The 18,051-nt window shown below is 43.1% G+C and overlaps 1 protein-coding gene across 3 annotated transcripts in view; it reads left to right on the top strand.

The window, feature by feature from the left end:
• The window catches only part of PRKDC (protein kinase, DNA-activated, catalytic subunit), a 159,294-nt gene that overhangs the window by 6,871 nt on the left and 134,372 nt on the right, over nucleotides 1-18,051 (top strand). For all 3 annotated transcript variants that reach the window (XM_060287680.1, XM_060287682.1, XM_060287681.1), the window contains exons 8-16: nucleotides 8,648-8,703; nucleotides 8,785-8,815; nucleotides 9,268-9,425; nucleotides 12,575-12,721; nucleotides 14,028-14,192; nucleotides 14,861-15,029; nucleotides 15,409-15,458; nucleotides 16,066-16,191; nucleotides 17,491-17,643. In XM_060287680.1, the coding sequence (XP_060143663.1) occupies nucleotides 8,648-8,703; nucleotides 8,785-8,815; nucleotides 9,268-9,425; nucleotides 12,575-12,721; nucleotides 14,028-14,192; nucleotides 14,861-15,029; nucleotides 15,409-15,458; nucleotides 16,066-16,191; nucleotides 17,491-17,643 (1,055 nt within the window). The remainder of the gene's footprint in view (nucleotides 1-8,647; nucleotides 8,704-8,784; nucleotides 8,816-9,267; nucleotides 9,426-12,574; nucleotides 12,722-14,027; nucleotides 14,193-14,860; nucleotides 15,030-15,408; nucleotides 15,459-16,065; nucleotides 16,192-17,490; nucleotides 17,644-18,051) is intronic.

Here is an 18,051-nt window from a genome sequence, read left to right as displayed (position 1 = left end):
CAGGTGGCACACGGGATTAAGGTTGGTCATCACCTGACTGTGACATGAGGTTATCCAGGTGGACCCAGTATGATCACAAAGGTACTTAAACAGGGGTGAGGGAGGCTGCATGGTCCCTGTGTCGGGAGAAGCTGGCTTTGAGGATGGAGAAGGGGCCTGGAGCCAAGGAGAGCGAGCGGCCTCTAGAGTCAGGTGAAGGTAGCCCTGAAAGCCTCTAGGAAAGAACACATCCTGATGGCACCTTGACTTTATGTTATATTTTATTTTTTCCTTTTTTTTTTTTTTTCCGGCCGTGCCTCATGGCTTGCAGCATCTAAGTTCCCTGACCAGGGATTGAACTCGGGCCCTGGCAGTGAAAGTGCTGAGTCCTAACCGCTGAACCGTCAGGGAATTCCCTATTTTATTTTTTTAAATGAAGTATAGTTGCAATACAATATTATGTTAGTTTCAGGCATACAGCATAGTGATCTGACGATGAAATACCTTTGGAAATGATCACCTCGACGAGTCTAGTAACCATATGTCACCAAACGAAGCTATTATGATATTATTGACTGTATTCCCCATGTTGTGTGTCACATCCTCGAGACTGACTTACTTCACAATGGGAAGTTTGTGGCTCTTAATCTCCTTCACCTGTTTCACTCATCCTCCCACCTCTGTTCCCTCTGGCAACATGCGGTTTGCTCTCTGTATCTGTCTGTTTCTGTTTTGTTTGTTCATTTGTTTTTTAGATTCCACATATAAGTGAGACAAATACGTGGTGTTTGTCTTTCTGTGTGACTTACTTCACTTAGCATAATACTCTCTAGGCCCATCCATGTAGTTGCAGATGGCAAGACTTCTTTGTTTCTTATGGCTGAATAGTATTCCTACAAATATGTATATATACATAAATATTCACTTTTTTTTAATCCATTCATTTATCCATGGGCACTTAGATTGCTTCCATATTTTGCTGTTGTAAATAATGCTGTTTTGAACACTGGAGTGCATATATTTTTTCTAATTAGTATTTTCGTTTTCTTTGGGTAAATACACAGAAGTGAAATTGCTGGATCCTGTGGTGGTTATTTATTTTTTGAATTTTTGCATTTTATTTTTTTATACGGCTGGTTCTTATTAGTTATCTATTTAATACATATTGGTGTATATGTGTCAATCCCAATCTCCCAATTCATCCCACCACCACCACCACCCCGCTGCCACTGTACCCCCTTGGTGTCCGTACGTTTGTTCTCTGTCTTTATCTCTTTCTGCCCTGCAAACCAGTTCATCTGTACCATTTTTCTAGGTTCACATATATGCATTAATATACTATATTTGTTTTTCTTTTTCTGACTTACTTCACTCTGTATGACAGTCTCTAGACCCATCCACGTCTCTACAAATGACCCAAGTTTGTTCCTTTTTATGGCTGAGTAATATTTCATATATATGTACCACATCTTTTTTCTTTTTTCTTTTTTTTTTTTTGCGGTACGCGGGCCTCTCACTGCTGTGGCCTCTCCCGTTGCGGAGCACAGGCTCCGGACACACAGGCTCAGCCACTCTACGGCATGTGAGATCTTCCCGGACCGGGGCACAAACCCGTGTCCCCTGCATTGGCAGGCGGGCTCTCAACCACTGTGCCACCAGGGAAGCCCCCACATCTTCTTTATCCATTTGTCTGTCAATGAGCATTTAGGTTGCTTCCATGACCTGGCTATTGTAAGTAGTGCTGCAATGAACATTGGGGTGCATGTGTCTTTTTGAATTATGGCTTTCTCTGGGTATATGCCCAGTAGTGGGATTGCTGGTTTATATGGTAATTCTGTTTTCAGTTTTTAAGACACCTCCATACTGTTCTCCATAGTGGCTGTATCAATTTACATTCCCACCAACAGTGCAAGAGGGTTCCCTTTTCTCCACACCCTCATCAGCATTTGTTGTTTGTAGATTTTTTGATGGTGCCCATTCTAATTGTTGTGAGGTGATACCTCATTGTAGTTTTGATTTACATTTCTCTAATAATTAGTGATATTGAGCAGCTTTTCATGTGCCTCTTGGCCATCTGTGTGTCTTCTTTGGAGAAATGTTTATTTAGGTCTTCTGCCCATTTTTGGATTGGGTTTTTCATTTTTTTTAAGTACTGAGCTGCATGAGCTGTTTATATATTTTGGAGATTAATGCTCTTCGTCTGTTGATTCGTTTGCAAATATTTTCTTCCATTCTGAGGGTTGTCTTTTCATCTTGTTTGTAGTTTCCTTTGTTTTGCAAAAGCTTTTAAGTTTCATTACGCCCCATTTGTTTATTTTTGTTTTTATTTCCATTACTCTAGGAGGTGGATCAAAAAAGATTTTGCTGTGATTTATGTCAAAGAGTGTTCTTCCGATGTTTTTCTCTAAGAGTTTTCTAGTGTCCGGTTTTACATTTAGGTCTCTAATCCATTTTGAGTTTATTTGTGTATATGGCGTTAGGGAGTGTTCTAATTTCATTCTTTTACATGTGGCTGTCCAGTTTTCCCAGCACCACTTATTGAAGAGGCTGTCTTTTCTCCATTGTATATCCTTGCCTCCTTTGTTATATATTAGTTGACCATAGGTGTGTGTGTTTATCTCTGGACTTTCTATCCTGTTGCATTGACCTATATTTCTGTTTTTGTGCCAGTACCATATTGTCTTGATTACTGTAGCTTTGTAATATAGTCTGAAGTCCAGGAGCCTGATTCCTCCAGCTCAGTTTTTTTCCCTCAAGACTACTTTGGCTATTCGGGGTCTTTTATGTCTCCATACGCATATTAAGATTTTTTGTTCTAGTTTTGTAAAAAATGCCACTGGTAATTTGATAGGGGTTGCATTGAATCTGTAGATTGCTTTGGGTGTAGTAGTCATTTTCACCATATTGATTCTTCTAATCCAAGAATGTGATATATGTCTCCATCTGTTTGTGTCATCTTTGTTCTTTCATCAGTGTCTTATAGTTTGCTGACACCAGGTCTTTTACCTCCTTAGGCAGGTTCATTCCTAGGTATTTTATTCTTTTTGTTGCAGTGGAGAATGGTGTTGTTTCCTTGATTTCTCTATCTGATCTTTTGTTGTTAGTATATAGGAATGCAAGAGATTTCTGTGTATTAATTTTATATCCTGCAACTTTACCACATTCATTGATTAGCTCTAGTAGTTTTCTGGTGGCATCTTTAGGATTCTCTATGTATAGTATGATGTCATTTGCAAACAGTGACAGTTTTACTTCTTTTCCAATTTGTATTCCTTTTATTTATTTTTTCTTCTCTGATTGCTGTGGCTAGGACTTCCAAACTATGTTGAATAATAGTGGTGAGAATGGACATTCTTGTCTTGTTCCTGATCTTAGAGGAAATGCTTTCAGTTTTTCACCATTGAGAAAGCTGTTTGCTGTGGGTTTGTCATATATGGCCTTTATTATGTTGAGGTAGGTTCCCTCTGTGCCCACTTTCTGGAGAGTTTTTATCATAAATGAGTGTTGAATTTTGTTACAAGCTTTGTCTGCATCTATTGAGATGATCATGTGGTTTTTATTCTTCAGTTTGTTGATATGGTGTATCACATTGATAGATTTGCATATATTGAAGAATCCTTGCATCCCTGGGATAAATCCCAGTTGATCATGGTGTATGATCCTTTCAATATGTTGTTGGATTCTGATTGCTAGTATTTTGTTGAGAACTTTTGCATTTATATTCATCGGTGATATTGGCCTGTAATTTTCTTTTTTTGTAGTGTCTTTGTCTGGTTTTGGTATCAGCATGATGGTGGCCTCATAGAATGAGTTTGGAAGTCTTCCTCCCTCTGCAGTTTTTTGGAAGAGTTTGAGAAGGATGGGTGTTAGCGCTTCTCTAAATGTTTGATAGAATTCACCTATGAAGCCATCTGGTCCTGGACTTTTGTTCGTTGGAAAATTTTTAATCACAGTTTCATTTTCATTACTTGTGATTGGTCTGTTCGTATTTTCTATTGCTTCTTGGTTCAGTCTTGGAAGTTTATACCTTTCTGAGAATTTGTCCATTTCTTCTAGGTTGTCCATTTTATTGGCATAGAGTTGCTTGTAGTAGTCTCTTATGATGCTTTGTATTTCTGCCGTTTCTGTTGTTACTTCTGCTTTTTCATTTCTAATTTTATTGATTTGAGTCTTCTCCCTCTTTTTTTTGATGAGTCTGGCTAAAGGTTTATCAATTTTGTTTATCTTCTCAAAGAACCAGCTTTTAGTTTTCTTGATCTTTGTTATTGTTTTCTTTGTTCCTGTTTCATTTATTTCGGCTCTGATCTTTATGATTTCTTTCCTTCTACTAACTTTGGGTTCTGTTTGTTCTTCCTCTAGTTCCTTTAGGTGTAAGGTTAGATTGTTTATTTGAAAATTTTCTTGTTTCCTGGGTAGGCCTGTATTGCTATAAACTTCCCCCTTAGAACTGCTTTAGCTGCATCCCATAGGTTTTGGATCATCATGTTTTCACTGTCATTTGTCTCTAGGTATTTTTTGATTTCCTCTTTGATTTCTTCAGTGATCTCTTGGTTATTTAGTAATGTATTGTTCAACCTCCATGTGTTTGTGTTTTTTATGTTTCTTTTCCCTGTAATTGATTTCTAATCTCATAAAGTTACGGTCAGAAAAGATGATTGATATTATTTCAGTTTTCTTAAATTTACCGAGGCTTGATTTGTGACCCAAGATGTGATCTATCCTGGAGAATGTTACGTGTGCACTTGAGAAGAAAGTGTAATCTGCTGTTTTTGGATGGAATTTCCTATAAATATCAGTTAAGTCCCTCTTGTTTAATGTATCATTTAAAGCTTGTGTTTCCTTATTTATTTTCTGTTTGATCTGCCCATTGGTGTAAGTGGGGTGTTAAAGTCCCCTACTATTACTGTGATATTGTCGATTTCTCTTTTCCTGGTTGTTATTTAGCATTTGCCATATGGATTGAGGTGCTCCTATGTTGGGTGCATACATATTTATAATTGTTATATCTTTTTCTTGGTTTGATTCCTTGATCATTATGTAGTGTCCTTCCTTGTCCTTTGTAACATTCTTTATTTTAAAGTCTATTTTATCTGATATGAGTATTACTACCCCAGTTTTCTTTCGATTTCCATTTGCATGGAATATCTTTTTACATCCCCTCACTTTCAGTCTGTATGTATCCCTAGGTCTGAGGTGGGTCTCTTGTAGACAGCTTATATATGGGTCTTGTTTTCGTATCTATTTAGCGAGCCTGTGTCTTTTGGTTGGAGCATTTAATCCATTCACACTTAAGGTAATTATTGATATGCATGTTCTTATAACCATTTTCTTATTTGTTATGGGTTTGTTTTTGTAGGTCCTTTTCTTCTCTTGTGTTTCCCACTTAGAGAAGTTCCTCTAGCCTTTGTTGTACAGCTGGTTTGGTGATGCCAAAGTCTCTTAGCTTTTGCTTGTCTGTGAAGCTTTTGATTTCTCCGTCGAATCTGAATGAGATCCTTGTTGGGTAGAGTAATCTTCGTTGTAGGTTCTTCCTTTTCATCACTGTAAATACATCATGCCACTCCCTTCTGGCTTGTAGAGTTTCTGCTGAGAAATCAGCTGTTAACCTTATGGGAGTTCCCTTGTATATTATTTGTTGGTTTCCCTTGTTTCTTTCAATAATTTTTCTTTGTCTTTAATTTTTGTCCATTTGATTACTATGAATCTCGGCATGTTTCTCCTTGGGTTTATCCTGCCTGGGACACTGTGCGTTTCCTGGAATTGGGTGGCTGTTTCCTTTTCGATGTTAGGGATGTTTTCGACTACAATCTCTTCAGATATTTTCTCGGGTCCTTTCTCTCTCTCTTCTCCTTCTGGGACCCCTATTATGTGAATGTTGGTGCATTTAATGTTGTCCCAGAGGTCTCTTAGGCTGTCTTCATTTCTTTTCATTCTTTTGTCTTTGTTCTGTTCTGTGGCAGTGAATTCCACCATTCTGTCTTGCAGGTCACTTACCGTTCCTCTGTCTCAGTTATTCTGCTATTCATTCCTTCTAGTGTGTCTTCCACTTCACTTGCTGTATTGCTCACCCCTGTCTGTTTGCTCTTTAATTGCTCTACGTCTTTGTTAAACATTTCTTGCATCTTCTCCATCTTTGCCTCCATTCTTTTTCTGAGCTTCTGGGTCATCTTCACTGTCATTATTTTGAATTTTTATTCTGGAAGGTTGCCTATCTCCACTTCATTTAGTGGTTTTCCTGGGGTCTTGTCTTGTTTCTTCATCTGGTACAAAGTTCTCTGCCTTTTCATTTTGTCTGTCTTTCTGTGAATGTGGTTTTCCTTCCACAGGCTGCAGGATTGTAGTTCGATCATGTGGTAGTTTTATTTTTGAGTTTTGGGGAGCCGCCGCACAGTTTTCCTCAGTGGCTGCAGCAGTTTACTTTCCCGTCAGCAGGGCAGGAGGGGACACGTTCCTTCGGCTCCTCATCTTGCCTGATTCTGTGTGTTTGTTTCTGTGTATTTGGTAGGTCAGCTGCATTTCCTCGTCTTGGTATAGAAGGTGCCCTGTGGGGCCCGGTAGTGCAGTGCCCCCAGACTGCATTGGAGCCGGGTGCCCCAGGAGCGTCCCCTGTGTGGCCGGGCCAGGCTGGCCTCCCGTGCGCTACCGTGTGCGCTGGGCTCTGAGGCCCGGATGCAGCTGTTGCTGGTGCTCCGGTGTGTGCGGCCAGCCCTTGGGGCAGGAGCCACGTTGGGGGATGCTGGTGCTGGCCAGAGGTGTCTGGCCAGGCAGGGGTGGATTTGGAGGGGCTCTGGTGCCGGCCGAGGGCACGCACCAGGACTGGTGGGGCGGGGGCTGCTTGGGAGGAGCGCAGGCCATGGTGGGTCCGCAGCTGAAACCGGGTGGGGTGAGCGGGGCTGACGGGTAAGATGGGGAGTCAGAAAGGGGCTGGTGGTACCCAGCCAGCTCGGTGGAGGGCAGGGCTCCCACAGCTAGCATCTGGTGCCCGCCAGCCCCTGGGGACCCTGAGAACGTGCCAGCAGAGTCCTGCCCCTCTGGCACACGATTTGGAGTGAGTCCATGCCACTCCTTCATGGGAGAGGAGACCCAGGCGCTTTTCGAGCTGCAGCCCCTGTGCTGTGGGCCTCGGGGGGAGCGGCTCTCATTCCCTGCAGTCCCCTGGCTCTCCGGATGTTCTGGGGGCTCGTCATGCGGGTGCAGGGTCTCCAGCTGGGGAGCCCGATGTGGGTCCGGACCCTGCGGTCGCAGTGCTGGGGGAGCAGAGGCCACGCTGCGCCGGCTCCTCTGCGTGGGTGCTCCTTTCTGCCTTCAGCTGTGCATGGTCTGTCCTGCTGGTCCCAGGGCGTTTTCAGAGAGTTTTCTACTTGTAGCTGTGATCTTGGTTTCAGATTTCTCACCTCCAGAACTGTGTGGTAATAAGTTTGTGTAGTTTTAAGCCTCTGAGTTTGTGATAATTGGTTACAGCAGCGACAGGAAACTAATGTAACCAGCACGTGGCAGGACTGGGATTTAAGCCTTGGTATGAGGCTAAAATTTGCAGTTTATGGTCACGCTGTGATTATGTAACTTCAGGCGGTTAGTATTAGTACTCAGTACTAATACATTTGTTCATAGAGCACGTCTTTCCTGGGTGTCTTCTGTCTGAAGAGTGATGGATTGGGTGCTGGGCTCAGAGATGGGAATCCCCGGGTTCCTGCCATCGCGAGCTCAGCGTGGTGAGAAGACAGACGAGGAGCACAAGCTCCGCAGATTTCAGGGTTCATTTGTGCATGCACTCCGGGTGCTGTGGGTGGGAATCTGGAGCATGGAGAGATGGAGGAGGTGCACAGCCCACGGTTCTTTCTGGGGAGGTGACGAGAGGCAAAGGCCTGCAGGGTGGCGAGGGGCCGGCTGGGGAGGGGCTGGGGAGGACGTTCCGGGCAGCGGGAGCAGTGGGTTCCCGGGCGTCCAGGCTGCCGGCTGTGGTCGGGGTCACGAGAGCTGGGCTGCCTGCTGCAGAGTGCTGGGGAGGGGTGAGGTCGCATAGAATGCGGGGTCAGTGTGAGAGGGGCTTCCGCTGGGTGATTCTTCTGTGAGGAACAGGTCTGGGCCTTGATGTTTATGAGGTCTGCCTGCATGCTTCGGCTGAGGTGTGCGTTAGTGCAGCGCCGAGAGCCATGATTCTTGGTGGCAGTGAGCAGCTGAAGTCCGTCCACTGTTTACTGAGCTGCAGGCCAGAACCTGGCTTTTCGTCCTGGACGTGTGTAGCTGTGGCCGCTGTGCAGCATCCACACTTAGCGTGCGTGCACCACGTAGGACTGGGTCCTGTGGGAGAAAGGAGATCTCAGGACACGGCCTTCGCAGCCTCCCGAGACACGATGTGTACAGCTGTGTGTGTGGGCAGGGTCAGCTCGGGAGCCTGGGCAGAGAGGCCCGCAGGATGCCTGAGGGGGGCTCCTCTGGAGGAGGCTGATGCCAAGAGACCAGAGCAGAGTCCAGCTCAGCACAGGCAGCGCCGGTCGCTGTCAGAGCACAAGCGGGACAGAGTGTTTAAGGGTCCGTCGGATGAAGCCAGGTGAGGGAGGAGGAGGCCGTGCTGTCTGAAACAGAGCTGTTAGTCTTAATACCTTGTGAGCTTGGTCAGATGATACGATTATGCTGTGTGACAGGGCTGCTTTCTGTTTTTCCCCAGATCCCCAGACTTCAAGGGAGATTTTTGATTTTGCACTAAAGGCAATCTGTCCTCAGGTGAGATTTAATGTTCCTCTAATTCTTTTTAGCTGAGCCTTGTGATTGTCAAACATTGATGGTAAATTTTTTTTTTAATAGATTGATCTGAAGAGATACGCGGTGCCTCTGGGTAAGATCCTTTATTTAATGAGGTGGAATGTTTCAGATTATTAAGTTAGTGCATTGAGTGAATGTTTGCTTAAACTGTGAGTGAAAGTCAGTGCAGTGACACCTGTGAGGCTCCCACGTGGTTATGACGGGGCCTCTTGGGCGCTGGTTGAGATGGTCACACTTAGATCACATGATTGCAGAAAAAAATCTCTTCAGAGCAACTCTCAGGGGATCCAGATTGTTTGATTCTGACTTTATCTGAATAAACCCTGATCCTACTTCCGACCTTTGTTTTGGGAGTCACGGGCCTGTCGATTCAGATGGAGGATGGAGACATCAGAGGTCTCGGGGACCACTGGAGCCTCCTTTGTGAGCACAGTTTTAATTTGACGTGTGCCTGAAGCTTTTTCTTAGCTCTTTGTTCCGCCCTTTGTCGTCTTATTTTAAACGTGATGTATTTTGCATTTGCAGCTGGCCTGTCCATATTTACCCTGCATGCATCTCAGTTTAGCACCTGCCTCCTGGACAACTACGTTTCCTTATTTGAAATACTGTCGAAATGGTGTAGCCACACAAATACAGAATTGAAAAAAGCTGCGTATTCAGCTCTGGAATCTTTCCTGAAACAGGTACTGTTTAAAATTCTTTCTATGCAAAAAATTAAATTCCAATCTTGTGCGTGAACGTTTGAAAAGTAAATACAAGTTGATCCATTAGCTTCCGTGGTACTTAAAGAAAAAGCATGCTTATCCATCAGCCGCATGGGTGGCAGCAGGTCTGGAAGAAAGCTCAGAAGATGCCAGATCGGATCAGGGCCTCAGAGCCAAGGTTGGATAGAAGAAGTGGCGGCAGGGAGAGACGGTTGGGAGGCCAGGGCTCCCTGGAGCCGGTGGCCCAGTGAGGGTGGGGGTCAGCGTCAGCTGCCATGTTAAGACAAGATGCTTGTGTCTCTGTGGCTTCGTGACGGAGATGAGCCCACCTGCCCTGGGGTCCAGGTCCAGCCGGGGTGTGGGTGAAGGGGGAGCCTGCAGGTGGCTGGGTGTCTCCATTGGCCAAGGAGCAGGTGCTGTGGTTCTGAGTGCCCAGTGGCAGCTGGAAACACCCAAGGGGTGGGCTGGTGGTGGGAATGAGACTGGCTGGGGCGGCGCTGATGGACATTCTGAAGAGCGGCATTGGGAGTCCTCACACACCTGGGGCACAGCTGCTGTCCTGCTGTAGGCATATCCCACAGCTCCTGTAGGGACTCCTGGGGCGTTTTACTGCTTTACTTTATTTTATTTTATTTTTTCATAAAATAGCACTTACGTGTGGAATCTAAAAAAGGGTACAAATGAACCCATCCACAAAACAGAAATAGAGTCCCAGATGCAGCAGCAGACGCATGGCTACCAGGGGTTGGGCTGCGGGGGCTCTTGTAGCGGGAGCAGCTGAGGGCATTGGTGAGCAGCACCCTTGCCGACTGTTCTCATGGCTCTGGAGCAGACACCTAGAAGGGGCTTTGCTGGGGTGCATGGTAGGCATAGGTTGCAGTTTATGAGCGACTGCTAACCTCCTTTTCAAACCGTTTGCACCGTTTTCCATCCCCACCGGTAAGTTCCAGCCACCCCACGTTCTTGCCAGCTCCTAGTAATGCCAGTCTCTAATTTCAGCCCGTCTGATGGGTGTACAGTGTTGCCCTACTGTGATTTTAATTTGAATTTCCGTGGTGACTGTTGATGATCTTTTTTTCCTGTAGTGGTTTGCCATTCTTTTTTTTTTTTGTGGTACCTCTCACTGTTGTGGCCTCTCCTGCTGCGGAGCACAGGCTCCAGACGCATGGGCTCAGTGGCCACGGCTCACAGGCCCAACTGCTCCGGGGCATGCGGGATCTTTCCAGACCGGGGCACAAACCCGTGTCCCCTGCATCGGCAGGCGGACCCTCAACCACTGCACCACCAGGGAAGCCCTGTGCAAAAGCTTTTAAGTTTCATTAGGTCCCATTTGTTTATTTTTGTTTTTATTTCCATTACTCTAGGAGGTGGGTCAAAAAAGATCTTGCTGTGATTTATTTCAAAGAGTGTTCTTCCTATGTTTTCCTCCAAGAGTTTTATAGTGTCTGGTCTTATATTTAGGTCTTTAATCCATTTCCAGTTTATTTTTGTGTATGGTGTTAGGGAGTGTTCTAATTTCATTCTTATACATGTAGCTGTCCAGTTTTCCCAGCACCACTTATTGAAGAGACTGTCTTTTTTCCATTGTATATTCTTTCCTCCTTTATCAAAAATAAGGGGACCATATGTGCGTGGGTTTATCTCTGGGCTTTCTATCCTGTTCCATTGATCTGTATTTCTGTTTTTGTGCCAGTACCATATTATCTTGATTACTGTAGCTTTGTAGTATAGTCTGAAGTCCGGGAGTCTGATTCCTCCAGCTCCGTTTTTTTTTCTCTCAAGACTGTTTTGGCTCTTTGGGGTCTTTTATGTCTCCATACAAATTTTAAGATTTTTTTGTTCTAATTTTGTAAAAAATGCCACTGGTAATTTGATAGGGATTGCATTGAATCTGTAGAATGCTTTGGGTAGTGGAGTCATTTTCACAATATTGATTCTTCCAATCCAAGAACATGGTATATCTCTCCATCTGTTTGTGTCATACACCATGATGAAGAGGGATTTATCCCAGGGATGCAAGGATTTTTCAGTATACGCAAATCAATCAATGTGATAAACCACATTAACAAATTGAAGAATAAAAACCATATGATCATCTCAATAGATGCAGAAAAAGCTTTTGATAGAATTCAACACCTATTTATGATAAAAACTCTCCAGAAAGTGGGTATAGAGGGAACATACCTCAACATAATAAAGGCCATATACGACAAACCCACAGGAAACGTCATTCTCGGTGAAAAACTGAAAGCATTTCCTCTAAGATCAGGAACAAGACAAGCATGTCCACTCTCGCCACTATTATTCAACATAGTTTTGGAAGTTCTAGCCACGGCAGTCAGAGAAGAAAAGGAAATAAAAGGAATACAAATTGGAAAAGAAGTAAAACTGTCACTGTTTGCAGATGACATGATACTATACATAGAGAATCCTAAAGATGCCACCAGAAAACTACTAGAGCTAATCAATGAAGTTGGTGAAGTTGCAGGATACAAAATTAATGCACAGAAATCTCTTGCATTCCTATACACTAACAACAAAAGATCAGAAAGAGAAATTAAGGAAACAGTACCATTCAGCATTGCAACAAAAAGAATAAAATACCTACCTAAGGAAGAATAAACCTACCTAAGGAGGTAAAAAACCTGTACTCAGAAAGGCACATAAGACACTTGTCTTTCTGATTTTTAGTTTTGAGCCGTCCCCATGTTCTCTCCTGTGGGTCCCAGTCTGTTGGTGACTGAACTCACCGGCCGCTGGGCTGCCCAGCTCTGTGTCACCATGAGTCACAGATGAGTCTAAAGATGCCTTCTGCTTCATCAGGGAGCTTTCGTCCGGAGCCTGTGTTTTGTGCAGACGTCTTCCTGCATCTTCCTGGTCTCTTTCAGTCCCTTTCTCTAGTAAAAGCATCACGTATAATAAAGGCTTACTTGAGAAAGTGCCTTTTCTGAAGCTGTTGGAGACTAAGCAAGCAGATGGAAGAAATGGTTCTTTATGAGTAAAAACAGCTGTGGAGCTGTGACAACACATTGATAATGTCTTGCTCAGCAGTTCTAGCCTTTTCACATTTGGATAGATCCCTTTGTTTTCGTAGAAGTGTCTCTAAAGTAAACATTATGCCATTGCAGCTTTCTTTTATGGTAGCGAACAACGCAGAGACGCACAGAAGTAAGCTGCGGTACTTCATGGAGCAGTTCTATGGCATCATCAGAAACGTGGACGCAAACAGCAAGGACTTGTCCATCGCCGTTCGAGGATATGGACTCTTTGCAGGGGTATGCCCATTAATTTACTCTTGTCTTTTTAGTTTCACTTGAGTGTTTAAAGGAATGTACTTTATTGTATTTTGAATAGCATCTCACACTTGTGAAAATATTGTTCTTACTTGCTTTGTTATTAACTTGTTTTTTTCAGTGCCTGCTCTGTAATAGGATTCTGTATGTGTATTATCTCAAATACTCATAACTCTCCCACAAGCTTTTAGGAATATGATTCCACTTTACTGGTGAGGAAACTGAGGCCCAGAGAAATTAGGTAACTCGTGAAAGGGCACACAGCGAACAGTTGACAGAACCAAGACATAACTCCGACCTGAAGATGAGAAACAGCACGTTTTACCCACTGCCACGCTGCCTGTTGTTGATGAGGTGCAGTTTGGTGGTGTTGGTGGACGCTTGGCGCGCTAGCGAGAGCCCCTCCCTGTGCCTGCGTGAGGTCTGTTTAGGGACATTGACCGTCGCCTTGCGTGCTTCCACTGGACAGAGGGCGTCACTCCCTGCCTCTGCAGGTCTGCCTCCCAGGGCTGCTTCCCTGCTGTAGGGTCTGTGCGTCTGTTTCCAGCCCTCCACACCACTCCTCACTCCTTCCCTCGTGCTTCCTCATTTGTTTCCAGATGATCCTTTCCCCTTAAAAATAAACCTTTATCTCCACTTGTCTCTGCGGCTCCTTTCAGTGTACTTAGGGCAGAAGAAACAGTGTGTGAGAAGGCTCAGAGGTGACCGAGAGCCTGGGCTTCACAGCTTCAGACCCTGAGGTCTGGCCAGCTGGGACTTGTTCGTTGTGGTGACGTAGTGTAGCCAGAGCATGGCCAACAGGGAGGAAGGGAGAGGACGCGGCAAAGATACAGGGGCCAGAGTCTCGTGGAGGAGGGACTCGAGCCGAAGTCTAAGGGGCCTCGGGAGCACGCGGCCGGGCGGAGGACGGCACAGCCGGGTGCGTGAGTGAGGAAGGTGCCTCTGGGTGCCGTGTGCTGTGCCTCCGTGGTTTGGGTCTGTCCCTTCCTCTGGGCGACTGGCCTCTGGGGAGGGCCTGCACCCAGTTGTCTTTGATAACTACTGTCTTCCCAGTGCCTAGAACACAGGGTTGAGTAGGTGTGTTGTGTATTAATAGCTGTGCAGAATGTACTTACAGATATCTCAGAAAGCATCTGTAGGACATACACTGTATTTTATATCTGCATTTCTTCTCCTTTAAAAAGCTTGTTAACATTCAGTTTATAACAACATGGCTTAACACGACACCTTAAACACCATTATTTTGAAGTTGGTAAGGTTGACAGAGGCTTGTTTTCCTTCCCTAAAGCCTTGCAAGGTTATAAACGCAGAAGACGTGGGCTTCATGTTCGTGGAGCTTGTTCAGCGCTGCCGGCAGCTGTTCCTCACCGAGACAGACACGGCCGAGGACCACGTCTACCAGATGCCCAGTTTCCTCCAGTCTGTTGCCAGTGTCTTGCTTCACCTTGATACGGTGAGTGAGATAGTTGGTTAAACGGAGCACAGTTGTGACTGTTTAAGCTCCGTTCTTCAGGTAATTTGATGGCGCAGCAGGAGTTAAGATGCATTCAGTAGGGGCACATTGTGGGCAAGGTGACCTTTTTTTTCTAATATCTTTATTTATATTTATTTATTGGGTTGTACCGGGTCTTAGTTGTGGCACGTGGGCTCCTTAGTTGTAGCAGGCGGGCTCCCTAGTTATGGCATGCCTGTAGGGTCTAGTTCCCCGAATAGGGATTGAACCTGGGCCCCTTGCATTGGGAGCACGGAGTCTTATCCACTGGAGCACCAGGGAAGTCCCCAAGGTGACATTTTTAGCTAGTATTTTGTATCGGTACGGTTTTTGTCATGAAACTTGACTTTTTGTTCCCAAAGTAGGAAAAATTATTTGTTACTTTTTATCTTTCTAAAAGATTAAGATTGCTGCTTGGGGTAGAATTGCACCTTAAGTATCATTTAGACAGTTACTCTGATTTTTTTTTTAGATAATTACAGCAACAAATTAGCAGATTAGGTAATAATCCTGGTTTTTCATTCATCTGATACGTGTCTAATGGCATTGTGTTTACTGTGACTGTCTGTATGGTCCCTGTAGTTATTCATTGCCTGCCCTCGCTCTTCGTGGGCTCTCCTTTCTGGCAGGTTCCTGAGGTGCACATGCCAGTTCTGGAGCACCTCGTGGTCGTGCAGATAGACAGTTTCCCCCAGTACGGTCCAAAAATGCAGTTGGTGTGTTGTAAAGCCATAGTGAAAGTTTTCCTGGCCTTGGCAGAAAAAGGACCAGTTCTCTGGAATTGCATTAGTACTATGGGTGAGTTTGGAATTTACTTGTTTTGAGGATGATGAATGGTTAATACTTAACATGTTGTTTGATATAAAGAACATCTGGTTGCCAAATTCTTTTGTATCTTTTGATGCCTCTTGGAGAACTCCTAATATTTTGGTGGACCAAAATATCCTTTTTCTATCCATTTTTTGAATTTTTTTCCTTTCTTTTGATTTTGAATCTTAATAGTCTAAAATTTAAAACAAAAGAAAAAAAGAAAAAAAATTAAAACTAAAGATATTACCAAACTTAGAGAAAAATTTGAGAGGTAAGTTATGTTCAAAAAGATAATGGCTGTCATTTTAATTGAGTGGTTATATTTTTCAGTGTATTTTTCTTTTTTGTTTTCATTTTCTTTTTATAGTGCATCAAGGTTTAATCAGAATATGTTCTAAACCAGTGATCCTTCAAAAGGTAAATTCTGAATGTATGATTTGCAAGTTAGTCTTTTGTCATCTTGAAAGCTAAAGATGTTGCTGGAGTTTTTAGTCTGTAAATATACAGAAGTGGTTTTTTTGTTATTAGCCATTAGCTACATTTTGAAAGTATAGGCTGTAATACCTAAGTACTTTTTCCGGTGATGGTTATGAGACATCCTTAAACATAACCTTACTACTATGAATACATTTTTACAAAAAGGGATCTTTTTCTCTTGAAGCTGTAGGACAAAATACTTAGGTATATTATGGGAGGCATGTCTTAGTTACTTTAAGTTAACAGGAAATAGGATGAGATGAGAGCTCTGTATAAGAAGTTGAGGTAAATTATTCATAACACATACCTTGGATATTGTTTTGAAACACTTGTTAGTGCATCACTGTTTTAGTCCTAGTTAGAAAATTGTGACTTTTTCCCAGCCTTTTTATTATGCTTTCATAATATACTATCTTCCTCAAGCAAATTAGTGTCTGCAGCTGGGGGCTCTTTTAGCTTAGAGAACTCTGACAGCAGAAAGCAGAAGTGCAGCAGTGCTGCTGTTCTCCGATCCGCCCTCAGTGTTGGATGTTTGTCTTTCCACCAGGGTGCTGAGCCCGAGTCTGAGGACTGTCGTGTGTCAGGGGAAGCTAGAACCGGCAAATGGCGGGTGCCCACCTACAGAGACTATTTGGATCTTTTTAGAAATCTCCTGAGCTGTGACCAGATGATGGTAAAAACGACCATTTTAAAGCCACAGAAGTACCTTAGTTCCTCTTTACTAGTTTCCATAGTTTTACACCTAAGAATTACTTCAGAAGTATATTTTACTAACTTTCAATAGGGCTTTTTTTTTTTAAGTACTTCAGGTAATGAAAAATTAAAACAGTGTAAGTTAGGATAGTTAAAGTGAGACTTGAAAAAATCAAATAAAAAGAACAAAATCATAGAACTCATTTAAAATTAATGAATTACCATAGCTGAGTCCTCGTTTCAGCAAAGAAGCAGCATACAGAGTGTAATTGGTGCAGAGTTGTTCTTTCAGACAGACCCAGGCTGGTGGATAAAAAGAACATGGCAGGCAGTGTTATCACCGCGGGAGAGCTGTGCTCTTTTTATTTGCTAAAGCTGAAGGTAAATCTGGTTGATGTAGTAGGTACAAAGGAGATGGGTGCACGGCTGTTTGTCACGGTCAGAATCACGCCTCCTACGTTTCTGGCAGGTGTTTCAGCGGTGTCTGCTCTAAGCCAGGTTCTGGCCACCGTTTAACATGGTCTTTGACAAAGCATTCATAGACTAGGAAAAGCAGTGTTTGTCAATAGATGGTTCCTATCCTGTGAAAAATCTTAGGAGTTTTTCTTATTGAGGTAAAATAGTATAACAGTGTTAATAATTTTACCTAAAATATGCTTTCTTATATGTGATGTTAGATACATTTTGAGGTTAAGTTTCATAGACTATTTGAGTAAAGGCAGAGTAATTGGTCCATATTTTTGGAAAGGTAGAATATTTCAGTTTTAAAGAAATAATAGATTATAATACTTTAAATCCATTCTGAGAATAGATATATATTTGTACATATGTATGCATGCATGTATCTGTGAGTACATGCGTATTTATATGTGCACACGTGTATATGTGCGTATGTACATGCATGTGCAATTGCACGTAGACACACCATGTATAGTATACAGATGTGTGTACACACACACACACACACACACACACACACATTAATGTGGTAAATACTTTGACAAGGATTGGCCTAAATCTTCTCATTTACTACTGTTTGTGTTTGTTACATGACTGCGTAAGTCGTATCTGACTGAAATGGTATTGTCCTAATAATTTAGGAAGGAATCTACATTTTCCAGCTTGAAAACTTTGAGGTAAATCTGCTATAGTTTACACAGGAGTTTCCATAATACCTAAATATACGTACACATCTTTATGTATCATAATGCTTATTTAATACTGGTACTGATACTTTTTGGCACAGTATGTTGAAATTTATTATTTTCTTTATTTTAAGGATTCTCTTTTAGCAGATGAAGCATTTCTCTTTGTGAATTCCTCCCTTCCAAGTCTGAATCGTTTGCTGTATGATGAATTTGTAAAATCAGTTTTGAAGATTATCGAGAAATTGGATCTTACACTGGAAAAGCAGAGTGTTGGGGAACAAGAGGTTAGAAGGGCTTGTCAGTAATAATTTTGTATCCTTTTTGTACTAATTCCCTCTGCCGCTGCAGTATGAGCAAATCTCACACCTGTGGACATCGCAGGACATTGGTTTATTAGCATTAATACGTGTCCTTGATACTTTTTTATTTGCATTGCCTAATGCGTAGAAAATATTCTGTACTAGATTGTTCAGAACTACCAGATAGTAGTTTATATGTTTAATAAGTTAAAGCGACTCTTTGGAAAAAGTTGTTAGGATTGTTACTCATTCCTCAGCAATAGCACAGTCAAGTCTTACTTAGTGTAGAGGTGGCCTTTTGCAGTAGGATCGGGAAACCTGGCGTTCCTCTGGTTGATACCCGAGGAGGCTCCAAGCTCTGTGCTCTGGAGTGAGTAGAAGGTAGGCCAGGGC

This window comes from Globicephala melas, chromosome 17 (genome assembly GCF_963455315.2).
Source record: "Globicephala melas chromosome 17, mGloMel1.2, whole genome shotgun sequence".
In the NCBI taxonomy this organism is placed as follows: domain Eukaryota; kingdom Metazoa; phylum Chordata; class Mammalia; order Artiodactyla; family Delphinidae; genus Globicephala; species Globicephala melas.
Note: the sequence above shows the minus strand (reverse complement) of the source record. Positions and strands in the feature narration are given on the sequence as shown.